The sequence below is a fragment of the Chionomys nivalis genome, chromosome 5 (genome assembly GCF_950005125.1).
Source record: "Chionomys nivalis chromosome 5, mChiNiv1.1, whole genome shotgun sequence".
In the NCBI taxonomy this organism is placed as follows: domain Eukaryota; kingdom Metazoa; phylum Chordata; class Mammalia; order Rodentia; family Cricetidae; genus Chionomys; species Chionomys nivalis.
In genome coordinates, this window is record NC_080090.1 from 17,904,190 (window position 1) to 17,927,279 (window position 23,090).

At 41.4% G+C, this 23,090-nt stretch overlaps 1 protein-coding gene across 4 annotated transcripts in view; it reads right to left on the reverse strand.

The window, feature by feature from the left end:
- Sdccag8 (SHH signaling and ciliogenesis regulator SDCCAG8) overlaps positions 1-22,592 on the reverse strand; it is a 196,160-nt gene extending 173,568 nt beyond the window's left edge. For 3 of the 4 annotated variants that reach the window (XR_009057151.1, XR_009057150.1, XM_057770330.1), the window contains exons 1-5: positions 22,412-22,592; positions 11,543-11,695; positions 9,759-9,844; positions 7,517-7,630; positions 5,077-5,202 (exon numbers count right to left, since the gene is read on the reverse strand). Coding sequence is in view for 1 of the 4 variants with exons in the window: in XM_057770330.1 (XP_057626313.1) it covers positions 5,077-5,202; positions 7,517-7,630; positions 9,759-9,844; positions 11,543-11,695; positions 22,412-22,478 (546 nt within the window). In the remaining 3 variants the exon portion in view is untranslated. Of the gene's footprint in view, positions 1-5,076; positions 5,203-7,516; positions 7,631-9,758; positions 9,845-11,542; positions 11,709-22,411 lie in introns of all 4 variants that reach the window. The other variant, XR_009057152.1, reaches the window with a different exon arrangement.
- Positions 22,593-23,090: the final 498 nt, after the last annotated feature.

Sequence of the window (23,090 nt, forward strand, 5' to 3'; positions counted from 1 at the left end):
ATGAGGAAACACACATGCCAAAGCTCTAAGTCATGCATCACTCTGCATGTTCAAGCTCTCAGAGCTAAGCTGGAATGGGAAGTACAGGGTCAAATGCCCACATGGGCAGAGAGTGTGTAAAACACTACTAAATGCTGACTTACAGATGATCAACTTCGATGAACCTATAATCAATTTATAATTTCTGCTGTAAACGTTCAAGGATATAAGCTACTTAAAGATCTGGGATATGCGTGTGCATAGTAAGGACTACTATACTTATATTAATTTAATCAATAATCCCTGAGTCTTTGCTAAGTGCCAAAGGACGCAATACTCACAAAGAACGAGAGGCCCCCAAACACTGAACTACATATGACAGCACCGTATCCGTCTCTATATACAGCAGTACCATACCAATCTGTATACACGCAGTGCCGTAATCTGTATGTACAGCGATACCATACCGATCTGTACTGTGGCTGACTGCATTCTAGAGCAGTACTGACTCTACTCCATACTCTATTGCAAGCTCAGTTTAGTGCAAGCAGGCATACAGCACCTACTGTGTTGTTCAGATGTGTGTATAGCACTTTCTGTGGTCAGACACGTGTACAGATAGCACTTACTCTGTTCAGACATGTGTATAGAACCTACTGTGTGCATACACCTGTATACCACCTATTACATTAAAAAAAACACCGTGCTAATAACTTGGGATACAAAAAAAAAAAAAATGACAAAGCTTAGCTCCAAGGGGTTTACAGTCTAACGAGAGTTAAATTAAGAGTTGAAAATGTAAATTCTGAACTACAGGTGTGCCCAGAGAATCCAGTAAGATCAACCAGACTACCATCTCAGGTCCCTACTCATAACTCACCCCAATTTCTGCAGTAAGTTCTTTAAAAAGCTCTAGACCAGAAGTTTGAGGTTTGGCTGTACCTCATATAGAACTCCTCCTGCTATATAGCTTTGTGATTTTTGTATTCTCTATCTTTTCTATCTCTCTTTTCTCTCTTTCTCTCTCTCTCTCTCATATCAATTTTACCTCTCTCTTATTCTGTCTCTCCTTCCCTCCATCCCATCTACGAACATATAATAAACTTTTCACTAATACTGATCCTCTGTGATCTGTGTTATTCATTAATTTTCTAGACAAGAACCTGAGAGTCACTGGCTGTGAGTGGCCATTGAGTTTTCCAGGGTTGTAGTTCTTCAAGCCAAGAAAAGTTCAGTTGTTCTCAAAGACATTGCAGTACCCCCATAAGCCAGAATAGAGGAAGGATGTTGAGAGAAATCAGAAATTCAAATGAGTTTTCTGGAAAAATTTTTGTCCTGGTGTGCAATTTAGATGGGGAAAACATCCAAAAAGAGGCCACCTCCCAAGAAAACCCAGAGTGGGACTGAGCACAGCACCCACAGGCATGCTCGCAGAAAGCTCGTCCTCATAATTAGCAGAGGTAACATAACGGTGGTGAGAAGAGAAATCTGGGCGATCAAGAGGGGTCCCAGGCAACAAGTTTGTAATCTATTGTGTAAAAGATCCAGCTCTCTCAAGGTCTTCTGTATCCAAAGTGCTTCTGCAGTTAGTGGAGGATAAGGGCGCCGCCTCCTCTAGAGACACTGGCTAAAGCACATGCACTACACGTGCTGACTCATGATAGCAAATTTTATTCTTTAGAAGTGAGTACTTGTCTTCTACAGAAAGCTCTAAAAAAATCTTGAATAGTATTTAACCAACAATTTTCAAATCCTTAAAATCATTGACAACTTCTTATTTACTTATTGTCAGAAACATTAATAAAGAAAATGACTGAGAAATTTTCTGCTTAAAAAAAAAATCCTATCCTGGCTGAGTGGTGGTGGCACACGCCTTTAATCCCAGCACTCGGGAGACAGGCAGGCAGATCTTTGTGAGTTCGTGGCCAGCCTGGTTTACAGAGCGAGTTCCAGGACAGGCTCCAAAGCTACACCAAGAAACCCTGTCTTGAAAAAAACAAACAAACAAAAAACTATCCTAGATCTTTGAGTAAGTTGCAAAATTTCTAATAAGTAACATATTTGATATTATTATACTTTTTAATTATAGAAAAAAAATCCTGGAAGAGGGATTTCATGAGAATTAAAAAATGATTTAAGCGCTCTCTCTCTCTCTCTCTCTCTCTCTCTCTCTCTCTCTCTCTCTCCTTCTTCTCCCCTTTTCCTTCCCCTCCATAATCCATCTAATAAATGTTCAATTTAAAAAAATGATTTAAAAAGATGAATGATGTATACTTTAAATAGTTTTTTATGTTTTTTAAAAATATTTATTTTTATCTTATGCATATTGAAGTATTGCCTTTATGTATGTCTGTGTGAACATGTAGGATCCCCTGGAACTAGAGTTACAGACACTGGTGAGTTGCCACGTGGGTGCTGGGAATTGAACCTAGGTCCTCTGGAAGAGCAGCTAGTGCTCTTAACTGCTGAGTTATTTCTCCAACCCTGTATAGCTTTAGTTATAAAATATCACCACCATTCTTCTATAACATCTAGGTCATCAACTAGTCCAAAAGTTCTGAGTCTTGTTGGCTGGCGTGCAAATGCAGAGATAAAATGGAGAACAGAGAAGACTCCTCTCTTCTCTGGGAGGAACTTCGCGTCAATACGGTCTGGTGCAGCACAAGCATCTCTCACTCATTTATGCAGACAGGCAGCATAATATGAGGTTAGGTCAACGGGTTCAGGAGCCAGACAGCCCTGGCTGGGCTCCAGTCGTACCTTTACTGTTTTATAGCTCTCTGACGTTTACCACTTACTTACTTAACTACTACATATTTTAACTTTCTCCTCTACAAAATACAAAAAATAACACCTGCTTTATATGATTATTGTGAAACTGAAATATTAACAAGATAAATAACGGGCTTGATACAGCGCCTGACAAACCCATGCAGTCATGACAAATGATAGTTATTACTACATCACTGTTTCAGTGATTCACAAAAGAGGACATTGCACAACACTGAGAAATCTAAGTTCAAATTAACCAACAGAATTGCTGAGATTTAGTATGAACATTTGAGTTACTCTTCCTTAGAAAAATATGCTTAACCTGCAGACATTTAAGGTCTCCTAAAAAGTCCTATTCATCTTAACTGGAGTGCAGTATGCATTGGTGAAGAACCTGTTTACCTACCCACCTAAAAAGCAGGGGCAACTGTCCTGCAACAGCAGAGACCACAGAGACTACGAGGGTCAGCCAGCGGACCTGCAGCAGTCACTGCCGTCTCTGCATCACTTTTCATTTCATGTGAATGAGTAAGATCGACACCAAACTTCCCTTGTTTATTCTAAGATTATGACTGCTGTTTCTGGCAAATACTCTTTACTGCAGGCCAGATGTGCTGTGCCCATCACTTCCTTCCCCCACATTGCTCACTTCTCCTGGCCTCGTATTCCCTTGTCTGCCTGGTTTCCTCTCACTTCGCTTCCTCTTCTCCCACTTCTTTGCCGCTGTATAAATATTGAAGACTATAAATAATTGACACTGCTAAGTGATTATATAGTTAGAGAAAAGCACAAGACTGTATTTTTAAATGGGCTATTCCAGAGTACTTTTTATAGGGTGATAACTTTTTCAATTTGACATTCAAATTATAAGCACTAAGATGGAATTCTTAACAACCAATATTAATTATGTAAAGCTTAAAGATAATTATATACCAAAGGGTAAGTAACTTGTCACCAATGGAAATGGAAACACAGAAAAACAAATGGAAACACTAATCATCAGTCCACTGGAGAGTTTTCGAAGTTAACACAATCAGATGCTTCTCAGCAGAAAACTCTTACACACACAACTCAAGGACCAGAAATGAAACACTGAATCAGACTGGGGCAAGAAGGCTTCAAAGCCAAAACCAGATAATACATAAGTAAATCATCAAGACTCTCCCATATTCTTCTTAATATAATTGATTTACTAATGACACCTAAGTATAAAAAACACCAAAGTTCATAACAAAGTAGGCCACAGCCAACAAGCACTGAAACTCTCCCATGGAAGGTAGAATTTGTCTCACAAAGAACAGGCTCTAACTAGCTATGTTCCATGGTTAAAAGTGTGAAAAAATACTTTAATACAATAGCATCTTTGATAGATGATAAGAAGATATTAAGTTTAAACACAAATTAATATAATTCCAAGAACTTTGTGTCACAAAATTCTAAAGACAATTTGACCCACACTCTTCTTCAAAATTTGGCCAGTGATACTAGAATCACATAGGTAACTTGAAGCTAATATTTCTAGGGCCCAACCAGACAAGGAAAATCAGCCTCTAGGGGAACAGAACCCAACAACTCCTACTGCAGACCCGGATGTGGGTAAAGCTTCTCAAACTACCAATAGAGGAACTAATTATCCTCGAGGTAAGCCAGGCAAGACTTATTAAACTACTTACCAAATACCATGGGAAACTAAGACTTATGGACCACAGAGGAAGAACCCTGAGTCTCAGTCTCACGGATTTGTGTTCTTCCACTACACAATGCTGCCCATCATCTTAGCAATCAAGAAAAACTTATAGAATTTTGGTCAACAGATCCGGGTAAGATTCTGAACCATTTCTATGTTTAGCACAGTTCCTCCTATGTAACACATTCTGTGCTTGGCGGTTCCTCTTTCCACATGGAAAAGGCATAGGAGCATGCTCAGAGGAGAAACTTGAGGGACCTCCAAGTGCCCGTTCAGTCACTTGCAGATCCACCCCACCACAGCTGATTCTGACTTTTGAGGCCCCATGCAAATGTGAGCACGGTACTCTCTCCAAACTTCAAAGATATGGACCCAGTGATTCCAACCTGTGCACCATGGGCCAATGAGACCCAGAATAGCTATGAATGGAACCCAACACAAAATCATCAACTTACTTAAAATACCATGAGTTTTTGTTTAGTTTTGCTTCTTTTTCTTTATAACTCAACTTCACAGTTCTTGAGTATAAACGTTGTAGATGATAATTTATGCCAAGGGTGGGATAAAGTTGAAAAACTAGGATAAAGGGTAGGAAGAAACATTCTGAATAAAAGATTATGGTCATAAACACCACTCACAGATGCATCCAGAAGTGTCTGCTCCCTCAGGGTCTCCTCCTGTCTTTGAGATTTCAGTTCTCGCTGGAGCCTTTCATTCTCAAGTGCAACTACTTGTACCCTGTTTTTCATTCCAGATAGTTCATCCTATTAAAAGCAGAAATCAAAACATATTAAAGCATTTAAGCATACTTATATTTATTAAGTACTAAGGAATCCAGCATGAAATGAATTATGGAAGACTTATACTATCAATTTCCTAACAAACAACAATTATATGAAGGTAAAAAAGGACACCCAACAATAGGTAATATTATCAAGTACTTGGGTTACTTGATGGACAGTTGAAGTCTGCTGATGGCCATATCACAAAAGAGTCCTTGTTCTGGAAGTTTGTTTCTTCAAGGAATCAAGGCCTAGAGGAAAGTCTTAACCACTTTTTTTTTTTTAAAAAGAGGCATTTAAAAAAAAAAGCTGAAAAATAAGAAACTTACTATCAATGGTCAAATGTCAATCATGTGTGAGGACTAAATGGCAAGAGAGACAAAGACGGAAATGTGCAGTGTCCCTGAACCAGTGCCCCCAAAGAACCACAAATGCAGCAGACTGCTCTAGAGTTTGAGCATCTTTGTTTTATATACAGTATTGGCCCAGCAATGGGTAATATAAGGAATTAGAGAGTCAGAACTTGAATAGCTACTGAGTGGCACCTCACTTTCTGAAAACAAAATTCTCAAATATATGAATGCTCAAGCTAATATTCATTATTACTATAATCAAAAGCTATGATACGATATGCAGATTTCTTTCACCTACTTTAGGAGGAAAAAACAAGCCTGTAGTTAAATGTTGTAATTTGAAAACTAGTTTCAAAAGTCCAGTTTTCAGTCTGACATGTAATTGATCTTAGAGGGTGCCAACCCAATCTCTCTAATAAAAAAGCTTAATAATCGGCCGGGCGGTGGTGGCGCACGCCTTTAATCCCAGCACTCGGGAGGCAGAGGCAGGCGGATCTCTGTGAGTTCGAGACCAGCCTGGTCTACAAGAGCTAGTTCCAGGACAGGCTCCAAAACCACAGAGAAACCCTGACTCGAAAAACCAAAAAAAAAAAAAAAAAAAAAAAAAAAAAAAAAGAAAAAAGTTTAATAATCAGAAAATCAAAATTACTCTTGGACTCCTTTAAGAAATGAAGTCACAGAGAAAGTTGCTCCTCCAACTTGGAGAAAACTCACTTAGAATTGCAATACTGGAACAGAAGCCCATAAGAAACCTCTGCAGCAGCCAGTACTTATGAAGGGAAATCCAAATTATAATTGACGAATGGTTCAAAACTCAGTGCAGATCAGTTTAAGACTTGAAAACTCTAGGGAGAGCAAGGAACCCTCGGAGTTTTAATTTCATTACTACCATTTTCTCCAAGTGCAGACTAGGAATCAGTCTGCATGGCAGGAAGGGGCAGAGCAACACTTCTGAAGTGTGCCCAGGAGCCTGCATCCTCTGGAACAAGGCCTGCCCGGGGTGAAGCACTTTCAAGGACATATAGACATTGGCTTTATTAAGGTCTAAATGGGGTGTGGGATAATAAACACACAACCCTAGTCTTCTTCCCCTTTCCCCCACCTTTCCCCACCTCCAGGGCATGGACTCAGTGAACCTTGAAAGGGACTCAGGATTAGGTAGCACCACGTCCCCTCCAGTGCTTTATCTTACCAAGAGGGCTCCACACACAGTGGAGAAACTCAACCTGAGGATTCTCTAGGGAAATCTGAAGACAGCCAAGGAGACAATTCCAAGATCACGGGAGGAATTTTAGACTGATGGTTAGAGTAAAAGCAAACTGGGAAACAGCTTAACTTCTAGTCATACAAACAAGGCCTCAGAGTAAAGGCTTGCGGTTCTTAGGTCTCTGCTGTTTGAGAAATAGCAAAAACATCCTGGGGGAGGAAAGGGCTTATTTAGCCTACAAGTCCTAATTACATCCATCAGTGAAGGATGTCAGGATAGGAACTCAAGGCAGGAACCTGGAGGCTGGAACTAGAGCAGAGCCACAGAGGACTCATTGGCTTGATTTTTCAAACAACCCAGAATCACCGGCACAGGCACAATCAAACCCACAGTGGTCTGGACCCTCCCATCTCAATCATGAATAAGAAAATGCCCCACAGACATACTCATAAGTCAATCTGATGGAGGTAATTTCTTATCAGGGTTTCCTCTTCCTATAGAACTCTCTGCCTGAAGCTGAAAATAACTAGCTACTCAACTTAGTTACTATTATTTAGTTTAACACGTACAGCATTCACCAAAGAGATACCAAGGACTTTAAACAACCAGAAATAGCATGATGGAGAATACCACGTAAGAACAGTCATTTTCCGTAGATGGAAGTAAACACGAAACCCAAGAATAGCAAACTTCAGTATAAGGTATAATTGACATGAAGTCCTAATGAGCAACCTACCTTGCAGAACTTAACTTCTGCTTCTAAATGGTGGATGTATTGAGACTGGTCGTTAATGATAGGAACGAGGTTGTGCAGAGAAGGCACGCTACTGTCCTCACATTCCGATGGCCGCTAAGGGAGAAAGGACAAATTAAGCAGCCCCACATTTAGCAAAGAGTTATCTGGTTATCCTCTCTGTATGTAATTTAGTGCTGGGGCGACATGAGCAAAGACTAGATCACAATGTACTAGATCACAGAGTATACAGAGTATTTATGTCTTTAGTCTATAAACTCCACAAGTATAAGAATAGGAATATTATTTTTGAAAAATAGAAAGTGAACAGTTATTAAAAGCACATGACACATGGAATTTCTTTTTCAGAGCCGGGTACTATAACTGGCTTGGAATGGCTACCTGCTTAGCTACCTAACAATGTGACAGCCTGCTGAGACATAAGGGACAGTTCTCTTGAAGACCCTGCCTGAAGAAGGGAGCCATCTGAAACTGCACATCTGCTCTCCGACGGGGACTTGGGAATCAAGTGCACTCCAGTGAAGCAAAAGCCTACTTCATGGGGGCACATTGAAGAGAGCTGGAGTTTGGGATTTTATTTTGCTGTTGTTGTTGAGTGGACTTTTTAGGCGTGTGGTCTGTGTGTGTGTGTGTCTGTGTGTGTGTGATCCTAGTCTAGCAGCAACTTAAACCTGTACATTCCTGGGCACAGATCCTCTAAGACTAAGCCATAAAGGAGACACACAAGCTGCCCTAAGGAGCCCAGAAGACATTTCAGAAAGTTCTTTCTGCTGGTGTTGGTTTCTTAAGGAAGAAGAAAGAAGGAAAAGGGAAATAAGAGTTGGCAGGCCACCTGACAGGAAGCCCTGCAAAGAGAACCTTTCTGTTTCTCACCCAGTTGGTTTTTGATGACTTTAATTTTAATTAATTAATTTTAATGCTTTTAAAGCATTATTCCTGACTGTGGTATTTTCTTTCCTAAGAATAGGACTGGGTCTAAAACAATGAACTCTTAACTAGACCAAATCATAATCTAGGCTGTAGGTCCACACAGTGTATGTCACAGACTTGCTAAAAGGACACTGTGCCTATGTCCTGGAATTCTCGAAATCATAAGGGAAGATGATATATTATATTTAAAACTCTTTAGAAACTCATGAAGGAAAACATAAATATTAACAACCACAGCAGCAGTGACTACCTACGATCCAGCCTATGTGACAACGGAACGTAAAGCCTGCATGCTGCACTCTAGAAACAAGTTGGCTCCAGAATAAGTGTCACAACAGCATCCTTGCAGGAGCCCTGCATTTTTCCTGACACATACTCTTATGCTCACCTCTTACTTTACAGAAACACATTTCATTCATATACTCGATATTTATAGCTACTGATTATAATTTTAATAAGCATTTACTACTGCCAGCCTTTGGTTTCTGGAATGCTCTTAAAAGCACAAGGTGAATGGAGTGTTCTCAAGTCAATTAGAGGAAGTTGCTAGGGCTGCGGCACAATCAGGTCCATTAGTAGCTTTGAAGACAAAGCTGAGCACTAGCATTCTGGAGCTTACAAAATTAGGGTGGGGAGGAAGGGCTACACCAGGAGAATTTCTTTACTTTGCTTTACAAATGCACAGGTCCATTTACAGGAGCATATGTAAAAGACTCGTAAGCTTCACTGTGTATTTCTATGTACTAACTATAAGGCATGCTAATTAGATGTACCATGACATATACTCTCCTCGCCATTATGGCATGCTAGAAGCATATTGGGTCTCCTGAGAGTAAAACTAAGGCATTGTTGGGATGGGAAATATATCTGGTATTTTTCTTTAAGTTTATCCAAACTATGACAAACTGTTCAAAGTTATATAAGTTCAAAGAAATGCTGCATAATTTCTCACTAATTATAACACTAAATAAAACAGCATTAAAAGGGGGGGTCTAACATTACAATTAATAACCTACAAATGATTAAATATAGACATGAACTTCTAAAACATATTAATAAACATTATGCCTTTGCATTGTCACTTTTATATATTCGCTAAGAGTTGCAAAATACATTTCTCAAACCGTTCTCTTGCCACTTTTGAATCTACAAAATGAATTAAAAATACCAAGATTCCCTCAGTTCAAATGATTTGAGATGAAGGAATTTCTTTTGCTCAAACTGACAAGGAAAATAAAGCAAAGCTAGAAAACCCATGCTTCTGTCAGGCACCGAAGGGTGACCTGGCACTTACCGGAGGGGACATCTTTCGTCTTCGTGGTGGAGACATCTCATTGTCCTTACTTGCTTGTTGGCGCAACAAAGCTTTGAGTTGATTGACTACAGAGCAAAAACAATGAGTTTATTGACCTTGCTAGAGATCTATGGGTTATGCATAGTTAAGGTTCTAAATGTCCCCCAAAGGTCACACCAAAGAAAATGCCCTTCACTTAACATTCATGGGAGAGAAAGGAAATTAGAAGACGTAGGACCTAGTGAAGAGGTGGGGATTTGGTCATTAAATCAAATTATTAAATGTGGGAAGTCTTTAAGTTACTGGGGAAGGTGGGTTCCACCTCTTCCTTCTCTTTTCCCCTTCCTGGCATTAGGTGAGTATTTTATCTAGCAATATGTGCCTGCCTGGTTCCCTGTCACATGCCCAAAGAAGCAAGGCCAACCAATAATGGGCTAACACATGTAAAAATGAGCCAAAACAAATCCCACTAAGGTAAGTTGGCAGACTCCTGTAATATCGTCACTTGGGTGACCACAAGTTCAAGCCCACTTGGTCTACACAGAGAGCTCCTGGCCATCTAAGGATTCACAGTGACATCCTGTCTCATAAAGAAAAAGAAAAAGTATATTCTTTATAAGTTTGTTTCTCTAAGATGTTGTGATAGTGATGGAAAGCAGACTAACATTTTATTACCAAACATCAAGCCATCAAATATTGCTTAAACTACTATTAGGCAATAAGAACTTTTCTAGTGGCTGGAGATACAAAGAAAAGAATGAAAATTTAAAAACTACTTTTTAATTTTTTTAAATGATTTTTATTGAGTTCTACATTTTTCTCTCTTCCCCTCCCTGCCTGTCTCCTCTCCTTTAACTCTCCCCCAAAGTCCCTATGCTCCCAATTTACTCAGGAGATCTTGTCTTTTTCTACTTCCCATGAAGATTAGATCTATGTATGTCTCTCTTAGTGTCCTCATTGTTGTCTAAATTCTCTGGGATTGTGATTTGTGGGCTGTTTTTCTTTGCTTTATGTTAAAAAACCATGTATGAGTGAGTACATGTGATAATTGTCTTTCTATGTCTAGGTTACCTCGCTCAAAATAATGTTTTCTAGCTCCATCCATTTTCCTGCAAAATCCATGTCATTATTTTTTTCTGCTGTATAGTACTCCATTGTGTAAATGTACCACATTCTCTTTATCCATTCTTCAGTCAAGGGGCACTTAGGTTGTCTGCAGGTTAAGTAATAATTTAACAAGCAAAGTAGTAACACCCGTAGAAATACGCTCTGAATGTAGCCTAGAGTATGCACGAAGCTTCATGGCACGGAACACAGCACTAAGAGCTTGCTTTCCGGTAGGCACTAATAGTGGTAGTCAACAGGACCTCAGCGCTAGGGACAGGGAGGGAAGGTGTCAGAAGCTGCAGTCATGAGGAACTGCAGTATAAAGGCATGGACGCAGGGTCAGGTTGCTAAGAGATGACTGCGTTCGAAGACAGATGGTTCAGATGAGGCCTGTGAAAAGGATGCTAAAACAGCAGCATGAAAAGGTCTGGCTGGAGCAGTAGGTTAGGGAGTGTTGGTAAGTTAGGAAAATATTGTTATTCCATCTTAAGGATTTGGAACTTAAGCCCATCGGATTTTTGAAGTCAAAAGAAAAAATCTAAGTGAAAAATTACATAGCTTTTTCATTACACAGCAATAGAAACTTAGCAGTAGAGTGGCCAACTGAAGGGAGTCAAGTCTGTGAAGATGAGAGAATCTACTGTGTGCCATTCATACTCAGACGACAGTCAACTCACCAGCATGGCTGTGCTGCAGTTCATGCCAGGCCACCCCTGAGTCCTCATTTTCTACGCTGATGCTGGTGGGAGGGTCCAGTGCCTCTTCTTCCACAGTGACATCAACTTCTCTCAGGGCACATTTCAGCTGGTGAAGGCTTCTATTGGCACGCTCTGCAATAAAAGCCTGATGAAAGTCAGGGCCCATAGGATGGTGGAGTACTTGGCCAACAAGGCATCCTCAAAATGAGTATCAGTCTCAGGGGACCTCATGGTAAAAAGTAGGATTCTAGCTCCAGCTAGCTACGGAACATAACAGAGGAGGTACGAGAAGATGAAGTTCACAGTTAGCAAGACTTGGGAATCACTACAGTTCCTGCTCACGCTTTATGAACATTCAGTGTGTGCGATTGCCTAGTTAGGGTTTCTATTGCTGCGATGAAGCACCATGACCAAAAAGCAAGTTGGGGACGAAAGGGTTTATTTGGTTTACACTTCCAGATCATAGTCCATCATTGGAGGAAGTCAGAACAGGAGCTCAAAAAGGGCTGGAACCCGGGGACAGGAGCTGATACAGAGGCTATGGAGTTTTGCTTGCTTACTGGCTTGCTTTCCCTGGCTTGCTTCCCCTGGCTTGCTCAGCCTGCTTTCTTATAGAACCCAGAACCAGAAACTCAGGAATGGCACCACTCACAATGGCCTGGGTCCTCCCCCATTGGTCACTAATTGAGAAAATGCCTCACAGCCGGATCTCCTGGAGGCAAGTCCTCAACCTACTATCCTCTTTCTCCCTAATGACTCACTCTAGCTTGTGTCAAACTGACACAGAAAACCAGTCAGTTCAGTGATGCAACCAGAAGGAGGACTGAGTGGATAAGCTCCCTCTGTGGTGAGATAACCAGCAGCCTGGGGAGGTACTTCCTTTTCCTCAGTGCTGGAGACTCTCCTGTCCCACCTAGAGATGTGAGGTGAGTGGACAGAACCATTCAGGTCCAGGGAAGCCACATTTTCTCTGAAGACCTAACAGCCCTGCCTCACCAAAAGAACTTAAACTGCTCAGACTTAGTTCCGATCAAGAGTTGGACAGCTGGGTGCTTACTGTAGCAACCCCTAGTGCATGACCTGGATGACTACACACCCACAGACACTTGGTTAGTATAAACGACCACCCCTGGAGTCGAAACTGAAATTAACCAGCATGAAACATGTCTCTGATGAAACACTTCAAGGTATATTGTTATGATAGCTCATCTCTAAAAATAGCCTCAGGGACACACTGCACTTCCTCACAGGCCTATTTTTGCATTAGCAGGTTACAGTGACAGTTACATCTCAGCTTTAGAAGGGTCAGTGGGGTTTGTTTCTCTGCCTTGGACTGCTTACTTGAGAGCTGACCACACTACTGAAGCGAAATAGAAAGAAGCTAGTGGTTGGGGACAGACCCTGACACTACAGGAAGCAACTCTACCTATCTTCCAAAGTGCTTACTGTAGCCTTCAAAGGATTCCAGAGACGCTGTAATGGCATGGAAATGAAGCTGAGGAGAAAACTCGGTTGGGAAAGTGCTTGCTCTGCAAACAGGAGGACTTGAGTTCGGATCTCCACCACCTCTGAAATAAGCTGCCTGTGGCAGAGCACATAAGGCACCGCACCGCTGGTGCAGGAGAGAATAGGTGGATCACCGAGGGCAGTGGTCAGCCGCTCTAGAATCTGTGAGTTTCAGCCTTAATCCCAAAAGATGCCTTGTCTCTGAAGATAAAGATAGAGAGCAATTGAGGAAAGACATTCAAGCCCATCCTCCTAGCTCCATATATGCACACACTCAGGCATAAGCACGTGAGCACACACACATTTCTAAAAGGCTTAATTCATTGCCAGTTATCTATGAAAACACATTTATGAACATACATTCTACATTTTTCTACAATGTCACTAACTTTTAAGTTTAGAACCAAAAATAATAACCTTATTACTTAAAAGAAAAAAATACTCCATGTTACAAAATATGTAATGTGATTTCATCACTTAGAGAAACTCACCTTCCACATGGATAACACTAAGAAGCGGCTTTTCCTGTCTGAGATGAATGGTGAAATACTACTGTCTTCATGGTGAATTTACCACCACAGTTTTCTGCATAGCAACCTGAATTCCACATGGACCATCCTCTGAACACACACCTGGTGCTGACTAATAGCCAGGTCTAGTCCCTCCTTACTCACCCTGGGTTCCAGAAGGTCCACATTAGATGCAGTCCTGGTTTTAGCAATACAAGGGGCAACAGCGGTTTTCTAAAACTCAATCTTTTCTGAAAAGACTTGTCAATGAAAAAGGAAAACCAAAGTGGTTTATGACATGCAATGTAGTTTAGACATTTAGATTCATGCCCTTAAACCTATAAATAAAGCTCTTCCCTTTACAGCATCCATTAGATAGGAAACAGAAGACTCGACTAACATTAAAAGTATGTCCATGGAGCTATCAAATTACATCGTTTCAAAGACAAAGAATAATTATTTATTTATTTATACCTACTCTAATTAAAAGCTAAGAGTTACATTGGGAAAGGGGAAATTGTGATGGAAATGCAGTGGGGGTCCCTGCAGGTGTCCTTCTTTCATGAGATTACAACAATGGCAGAGTTTCCACTTTATATATTATTTATTTTGTGAGCCTAGGGATTGAACACTGGACCCAAGGGAAGGCTGGGCAAGGGCTCTGTGACTGAGCAACATCCTCAGCCTGTAGCTAAACTTGCAATAACCCTTTTAACCTTGTTTCTAGTATTCTTATTCAGTCTTTCAAAAATACACCAGTATTACATACATCAAATATATTGCATGAAATTACAAGACACTGAGATCAACAATTAGCCTCCCTCAAAAAGTGAATTTTGGTTTATTTGCTTTATCTTTGCAACTACTCACTCAGTTGTAAGGTTCAGAGAAGGAATTTTTACAAGAACTACATCCTAAAACCAATTCAAGGAGGTAAATGACATTTTAAAATCATTTTAGTGTAGCATTTCAAGGCACACTAAGTGATTTCAATTCCCAACAGCAGCATGCTTAGGATACACAGACTGACTTAATCCTGAGGGATAAATTCAGATGATTCAAGACAGACGAAATGCTATAACTCTTTAGCTGGAGCCACTGCAATGGAGCCTCCCATAATCCGCTACTCATCAAATGCAGCTCATCACTGCTCTCACTTGAGGAAGCCAGATTAATGGGAGGGTCCCGGCATCGGTTCCTACCTGCTCATGGCAACAGCTCTATCTAACGAGAGCCAAAGACTATCCGCTTCCCCCTTTCTCAGAGCATAGTCCCCCATTTCAGAACACATTCTGGTTTCTTCTCTCTGCACTAGCCGCAGGCTGAATATAAGCTTAATTATGAATATAAATGCAAAGAGATCACATGAAAATATATGCAAGTGAACATTATTTCTGCAGTCCATTATCTAAACATCAATCAATACAATGATCACTGAAAAGGTACTTAAGCCAAAAACTAAAGTCAAAGTGTGTCTTACTCATTTCTCAGTCCAATTTCTCTTCTTCCTACGTTTTAACTGCTGCCTCACCATTGAGTTTCTTTTCATTAATGTTAACATTTTAAAAGACAGTTTTAAACTTGACAACTATATGCATGCATATAAGGTTTTTGATCATATTCTACATCCATTACTCTCCCTCACCCACACTGTCTAGACCCCTTTCTGTGCCCCCAGAAGTCTTCTCCTATTTAAATGTGGTTTATTTTGTTGTTGTTCTTTTATAAACCCCTGAGTTTATTAGGATTGCCTGCATGAGGACGGGTGTGGAGCTACTTAGGAGCAGGGCAGTTTACCAGTAGCTACACCACTGAAGAAGAATGACCCTTCCCCCGGCCACAGAACCTGCCAACAGCTCCTCAGCTAGGGGTGACATTAACATGGTTTTGAACAAGATGTAAGTTCCACTCAGTGTAAGACCAACAGCTACATTCATCTAATCAATTATTCATTTCTACATTTTCCATCTGCCTAGGAGATGTGAAAGAAATGTCCCGGAGTAGGGGTGGGGACTCATCCTGTAAAGTGCTCAGCTGTCTCAGAGAAAACACGCCATCAGCCTTTTCCAAGCCTGAGATACGGGATGCTGTGCAGGTCCTGACACAAGCTTAGGTCAGGCAGACAAGCAGAAAACTGACACCACAGGAAGACAAGAATGGACCACAGTCCAGTTTAGAAGACAGCTGCCATGGTTTACTAGAGAACCAACAGGTAGCAGAACCATGAGAGAAATAAACAGCCTCATCCAAACTCGGACAAAGACAAGTCTTGTAAGTAGCCAACACCATAGTGAAAGCTATTCAAAGACCTATCAGACATGAAAACGTCTCAACAAATCCATGACCCTAACTCTAATGATGTAGATGGCACCCACAGGGAAAGACAACCGCAACAACAGTGTGATCTTCGTAGAGAAAGCAGGGCCTGGAAGATTATCAATATCAGGTGTGAAGTGGCCAATCAGAGATGGGCATGTCCACCCTGTGGCATGCACCTGGTGCCTCCTTGGCACCTACTCCTTTTGCCAACAGAGAATTAATTCTAGCTGGGCTAGCAGAAGACTTGAGGTAGAATCACCGAACAATACAGTCTTATTCATACTTGTAATTACTCTTTCTGGAGTCTCTTGCTAAGGCTACAACATCGCTTCTGAACACAGTGCTATTGGTGTTTCAGACCTGATAGCTTTGTCACAGGAACCAGACTAAGCATCTTTCCCACTGTCCCTGGCTTCTACTCAGCAACAGCCCCTCCACCCGCAGTCATGAGGATCAACAATGTCTGTGAACATTACTAAATGTTTGCTTGCCAGACACACTGTCCCTGGTTTAGATTCATTGGTTGACATCAATGAAGCGAGATCGCTCCTGCTCAGCCTGGAGGAGCTATTCCCAGTGGCGCGCCCCCACACCTACCACGTTATTATACCTGCAAATGCAACAGCCTTTTGATGAAATAGGCAGCACAGCCAGCTATTGTTGTTAGTACCGGTAAGGCAGGAGAAAACCAAAGCCCATGACTGCCAATGTAGGATTCTTTAATATTTCTATCGTAATAAAGAGATCAAATTTTGTGTTTAGCTTAGTTTATTGCAAGACTGGAGCCTGATGTAGTATCTGCTCCAGGTCCACTCCGTCAAGCCTTCCAGTGCGCTTAAGGAACTCCATCACGATCCAGATTGCTGAGATGTGTGCAGAGTGCACTTCAGGAACCTTTCTTGGACTCACGTGAAAACTTTGCCATGCACTGGTACTGTCACTGAAGTACAGATCTTTAAAGATTCTGAGCAAATATAATTTTTCTCATTATCCCAATAGCTTGGCATCCTCTTTCCAAGAACACAACAAAGTAACATGGTTACAGTAATGGTTCGGGGTGACTTCCATGAAGTGTCCTTTCTGTCTGTTGTTAAATCTTGTCTTTGACCTTGTTAGTAGAAGATAAAGAAAACTGGGATTTTTGCTTGTTTGTTTTCAAATACGAAGGGTAGCCTTGAACTAGAACTCCTCCTGCCTCAGCTTCATCAACACTCAAATGACAGGCATATTTCACTGTGCCTTGCTTATTGATTTTTGTTCTAGTAAAACAAAAACAAAGAAGCCACTAAAAACTTGAATATATAAACAAAAACATTCATAATTAATTTTTAGATATCCCAAAGTATACATGTATGTGTGTGTGTGTGTGTGTATATATACCTACAGACAAATAATACATGGCAAAGAATAAAAATATCAAGAAATATTTATGGAAATAGAAAAGAAGAAATGTAAGTTTTTTGTGTGTAAATCTGAGAAAAAGAGAAACTTTCCCTGAAGATAAACATGTGTTCTTAAGTGGGCCAAAGGTCCTGATGACATCATTGCTAGCTGCAAACCTCTCAGTTACTAGTGTTATTACACAATCCTTCTGCAGATGTGAATTCTTCCATACATCCAGGAAAAACATCCCCCATCAACATTATCCAGAGTTTTCTCCAAGTACACCAAATACAAAGAAAAGAACCTTCCTCAAGATCAGTGTTCTTGCCACAGGCCCCATCTCACTTTCAATGTCCACTCCAGTGACTCCTTACTTGGAATTTCGTAAGACATGAGCACAATCTTTATCCTTCAGAGCATTGAGAAGGTCACCAGTCCTCCAGGTGACAGGGAACACTAGGCTCTTAGAGGTGTTTACCCTTGGCTTTCTTCTTAGAGAAGGAGCACAAGGAAGGAAGAAGTGGGGGAGAAGGAAGCCAGGAAGAGAACACAAAGCACAGGGCACAGAAGCTGACCACACGCTGACCCTTTCCCTAGTGTCTTTCACCAAGTCCCTTACACACTTGGTTGCCTTGGCTCCTACAGGCAAAAATTCTCACATGTAGTCCAAGCTTCTAACTTTACAGACAAGGAAGCAGAAATCCAGACCCAACTTATTAACCTGTCCGAGGTCACACAGATGCTAATCGGCAAAGCGATAGGAAGTTCAGTGATCTGCCCTAGTCACACATTCTCTCCTGACTCTGTCATACTCTCCACAGATCGCATCTACAGCCTCAAATACCAATGTTATGAAGGCAAAGGGGAGAACTACACACAGGGTGTATCTAAAGAGAAAGTATGTGTTCCTGTCACAGACAAGCTTGTGTGAACAGTCTGTCCACTCAGCCTAAGGTGGAGAGGAATCGTCTAATCAGGTGAGAAAGGCGCTGCTAGCTGCATACACTCCCCCCCCCCACCAGGAACGCAGCATGACTCTGTGGGTGGGGACAGACACACTGCCTTGCAATCTCACGCCCCCCCCCCCCGGTTTTGTTTGTTTGCTTTTGTTTTTGTTTTTCAAGACAGGGTTCAGGGTTTCTCTGTAGCTTTGGAGCCTGTTCTGGAACTAGCTCTTGTAGACCAGACTAGCATCGAACTCACAAAGATTATTTGCCTACCTGTACCTCCCAAGTGCAGGGATTAAAGGCATGTGCCACCATCACCTGGCCTCACTCCCTTTAAATACTGGAACAGATTGCTCATATGCGTGATGCCTAAGACATCCAGGGTTAATTGCAGTTCTGACTTTCTATCACTTTCTTGGCTATAACCTAGTTGATTTCATCTTGTGTCCTCACACAGTTATGCACTGAAATTACTTAATCATTTATTTCAATGGTGGGGGTTGAACCGACCCTTCATTCACCAGGCAGCTGCTCTACTGCAGGGCTACAGCCCAGAGCAATCCACGAAATTTAAATTGAACAATGCATTAGTTACTTTTCTCATAACTGGGACTCAATATCTCACAGAAGCAATTTGAGAAAGACTCTTACTCACAATTCTAAGGTCCTTCGGTATCCTGGCTGGGATGGCCCAGGGCTGCCACTCAGGTTCTGGGGGCAGGAACTCTCAGCCTGCTCCTACTGTAGATAACAAAGAAGCAAAGAGCTTAGCCTCCTGCTTCAACCTCCCAAGTAACAGGAATACAGGTGCGTGCCACACAGTCTCTTCCGCAGTTTCTCACCCAGGCCACAGGCAACCCAAAGAAAGGAAGGAATAACTGGGAGACAATCTATCATGTTATCCCAGGTAACATGGAGTGATGCTATGCTGGGGCTCTCACCCCAAACATCCTGCAACCTACAGAAACCTCCCCTGTTTTGGGGGCCAGTGCTAAACACATCATTATGGGGGCTGAAACAGAGGAAGCAGATGCATTGCTATATTCCCTAGTTACAAATATGTCTCCCATTCACTGTGTACCTTGACTGATGCCCACCTTAGGAAAATGGACACCTAATCACACTGCTAGGACCGCCTTAAAATTCCCTTCTAGTTCTACACTCAGCTCTGTGGCTCCCAGGACACCAGCAAGACGCTCACTTTGACCATGCTGGAAACTTGAATGTTCATAAAATGAAGAGACACTAGCAATTAGTAAAAAGTCTCAGGAATAAATAGGAATAGAAGACCAATACTTGTCTTCCAGTGTACATGAACTAGGGAAGACATTTTGTAACACTACTCTTAAATATTGGGCACTCCTGAAATAACAAATGACATCATATTCACCAATGTTTGACTATCCAGAAACAAAAGTTTACTTTAAAGGGAGTTATTCTTGCTGGGTGGTGGTGGTATGCACCTTTAATCCCAGCACTCAGGAGGCAATGGATCTCTGAGTTTGAGGTCAGCCTGGTATACAGAGCTAGTTTCAGAACTACACAGAGAAACCCTGTCTTGAAAAACCAAAAACCCTCTCTGAAAGTGGTGATTAATGTTTGACCTGTTTTGTTTCCTTTTAAATATTGTTGTATATGCTAATATAAGAAGCCACCAAATCAATAAATAATACATCCTGAAAACCAGGAGAAAATCAAGTTGTTAAAGCTATGGCTTGATCATTTTCAAATGTTCATCTTTTTCTATATCTCACATTTGCCATTGGTAAAATGTGTTTGACCTTAACACTAATTATAAAATTTACATTTATTTTAATTAGAAATTCATGCTATAATTACTGGAAGCAATAGCAGTATTACTACACTTATTACTACAATATTTAATTTTTTATGGTGCTGGCAATTGAACTCAGGACCTTTTCCAGGCTAGACCAGTGCTATTTCATCAAGTCAAGTACCTACTTCTTTGAAATTAGTTTGAAATCAGCCCTATGACTATATCAAAATGTTTAATATTAAAGCACCCCTCAAAGTGTGGGGAGCAGATAAAGTCCTGCATGAATGTGTATTTTTGACATGAGCACAACCATGTCAAGGATTCCAGTGCCTCAGACCCATCGAAACGGCCAAGGCCTTCCCCAGGTCAGACTCTGGAGAATGGCGAAGATTCCTCTGGTCAAATTATGGATACAGCTGATTTTTTGCTAAAACCAGTACATACAGGAAGTATAGACCACAAGGCCTTCCCCAGGTCAGACTCTGGAGAATGGCGAAGATTCCTCTGGTCAAATTATGGATACAGCTGATCTTTTGCTAAAACCAGTACATACAGGAAGTATAGACCACAGCTTCCTCATCCCAGAGGACTGCAGCCCCAGACTGCTCACCTACAGAAACCCCCTACTCCTCCTGAGTTTCCAGACCACTGTTGTAGCTTCTCCAACTGAGTCCATGGCCCACAGCATCTGGATGGAACTTGTACCTGTCATTTCTTCATTCCCTGCTGCCCCAGTCAGATCAATCATGTGACTATATCAAAATGATTAATATTAAATAGTTCCCCAGTTGTTAAATAAAGACCCAAAATTATGTCGCAAAAGTACTAGATGAAAGCACAAAAAAAAAAAAATCAGGAAAATTTACCAATCTGAAACAATTACAACCACTTATATCTCTGAGCACAGTATTTTTCTTGATTCCAAATAAAAAATTAGAAGCAGTTTCTTGGGTATCCAACAACTCTGGACATACCAATAGGCTGAGGATGGCATTTAACTCCTTCATCCTATAGTTTGAACATGAGGATGCTGACAGTCTATAACATCACCAATAGATATAGACAATAAACACCAATAGATACAAGCCTACAAAGTCAAGAGTCATAAGGAGATAAACTTTCCAGTCTCTTCATTTTTTTTTTTAATTTTGAAGGAAGCAAAAATTAGCGACTAACATAAATGAGCATTTATATGACGAGCACAGGTTGTCACCCTTGAAAACACAGCAACCTGCAATTGCGTTGTTTATTGTCATTCCCCATGAGCCAAAGACTCCACAGCGACAGGGACTCATTGCAAATTCATGACCTAGTATGAGCAACCCAAATCAGGCATTCAATTATTTGCTGAATAAATCACGCTATAAATGATTCAAACATTTTAACTGTTGGCCATAACCTATGCAGTTATGAAAATGCAGAATAGAAAAAAGTGCATCACCACAACCAAGAGAATAAAGTCTTTAGTGATTTTTTTTACTTTGTATGTCCCGCGTTTACTATATGCCCATCTCTTCTTCCTTCCTTTCCACACGCCAGACAAGCATCCTAACACTTATTAATATTTATTTTGTTCATTTGTTCCCCACAATAACCAGGTGTAGCTGACACTACAACTTCAACATAGCAAGGTCTCAAGTTTCCTGAGGTTATATATGTTGTCAGGATAACAGAGCTAAATATAAGTATGGACACTACTTAACCAAATAATCATTCCTCTGGTGTTTTGCTCAGAAAAAAAAGTGATTGAACTAAATAGATCTTCAGTTACAGCAATTACGACTTGATTAGTAAAAGAGACATAGGTTTTGAAGGTGGATAGGCCTGAATTCAATACCTACCTTTGCCACTAACCAAACAGCTGCGTGGGTTTTGACCTACAACTCAACCTCTCTGAGCTTTGATTTCTTGGGATGTAAAATGGGAACATTAGTAAGATAAAGTTTTAAATACTTTGCTATATGGAAATAATGTAGATCAATAAATACTATATAATTATAAATAACTACTAATGTTTTCTTTCTGCCTCATAAGAGTCAATAAACTAAACCAGGATTTGAATGTGTAAAAAATATGAATAAGAAATTTATTGGATTAAACAGCAAAGTATGGCAACAGGATAAAAGTGGCATAGAGAAGTCCACAGTTTGTACTGGCACTAGTGGACAGACGACACCTAAATCAAGATGTAGGTACCCTGTTGGGTCAGGTTACCATAAGAATCAGAGGTAACAACGCTGCTTACTTAATCCTACCACCAAAATCAAACTATTTCATCCTTGAGATCAGAGCAGCACCCGTCTTCTTTCTCCACGGCCTGGCTGGTGCTCAAGGAAAGTGTTAGGAAAACCACCCATTATAGCTCAGGGTACCTAGGAGCTAGGCATTGAGATTCGGAGCAACTCACCCCGGAGACTCCGTTGGTATTGCCCCAGACTGTCCTCCAGGGTAGAGTTCCCTGGGGACTTTGCCATGGGGTCAGAGATGGGAGTTACGCGGGAAAGTGTCCAGTGCACCCCCTCCGAGGACAGGCCTAGCGCTGGGGGTTGGGGGATGCCTGTCTGCTTCCTGTCGCTGCTGTCACTAGGGAGCCAGGAACCCCGGACTGAGCTCCTGGGGGCTCTTCCTATCCCCTGGCCCTCATGGTGATCGCCGGGAGTTGTAGTTCGCAGGCCCAAAGCTGCTGTCTCTAGAATCCTATGACTCCTCCAGCTACACTACGATTCCCAGAGGGCTATGCGCTCAAGGCGCTTCGCCGGCCGTTTAGCGGCCGGAGCCCGTTGCCAAGAGACGGACTGGCAGGCCGCGCCCTTTCCCTTCTGCCCAACTTGGATTAGTCTCGCTGTCCTGCCATCCTCCTGCCACCTGGATCGACAGGCTGACAGAAGGGGCCCAGGGAAGGCCTCAACTCTTCACAATGGGTCGTGTGTGGAGTTGATCCCTGAGCCCTCTTAAGGATTCACTGTGAACTCTGTTTAAGTTAGGATTACTGTCAAAATTGTTTCTCGAAAATGAAGCTGTCAACCTTCCAAACAGCCAGACTGTGAAGGCGGCGGACACTACAACTCCTAGCATGCCCAGCGCCC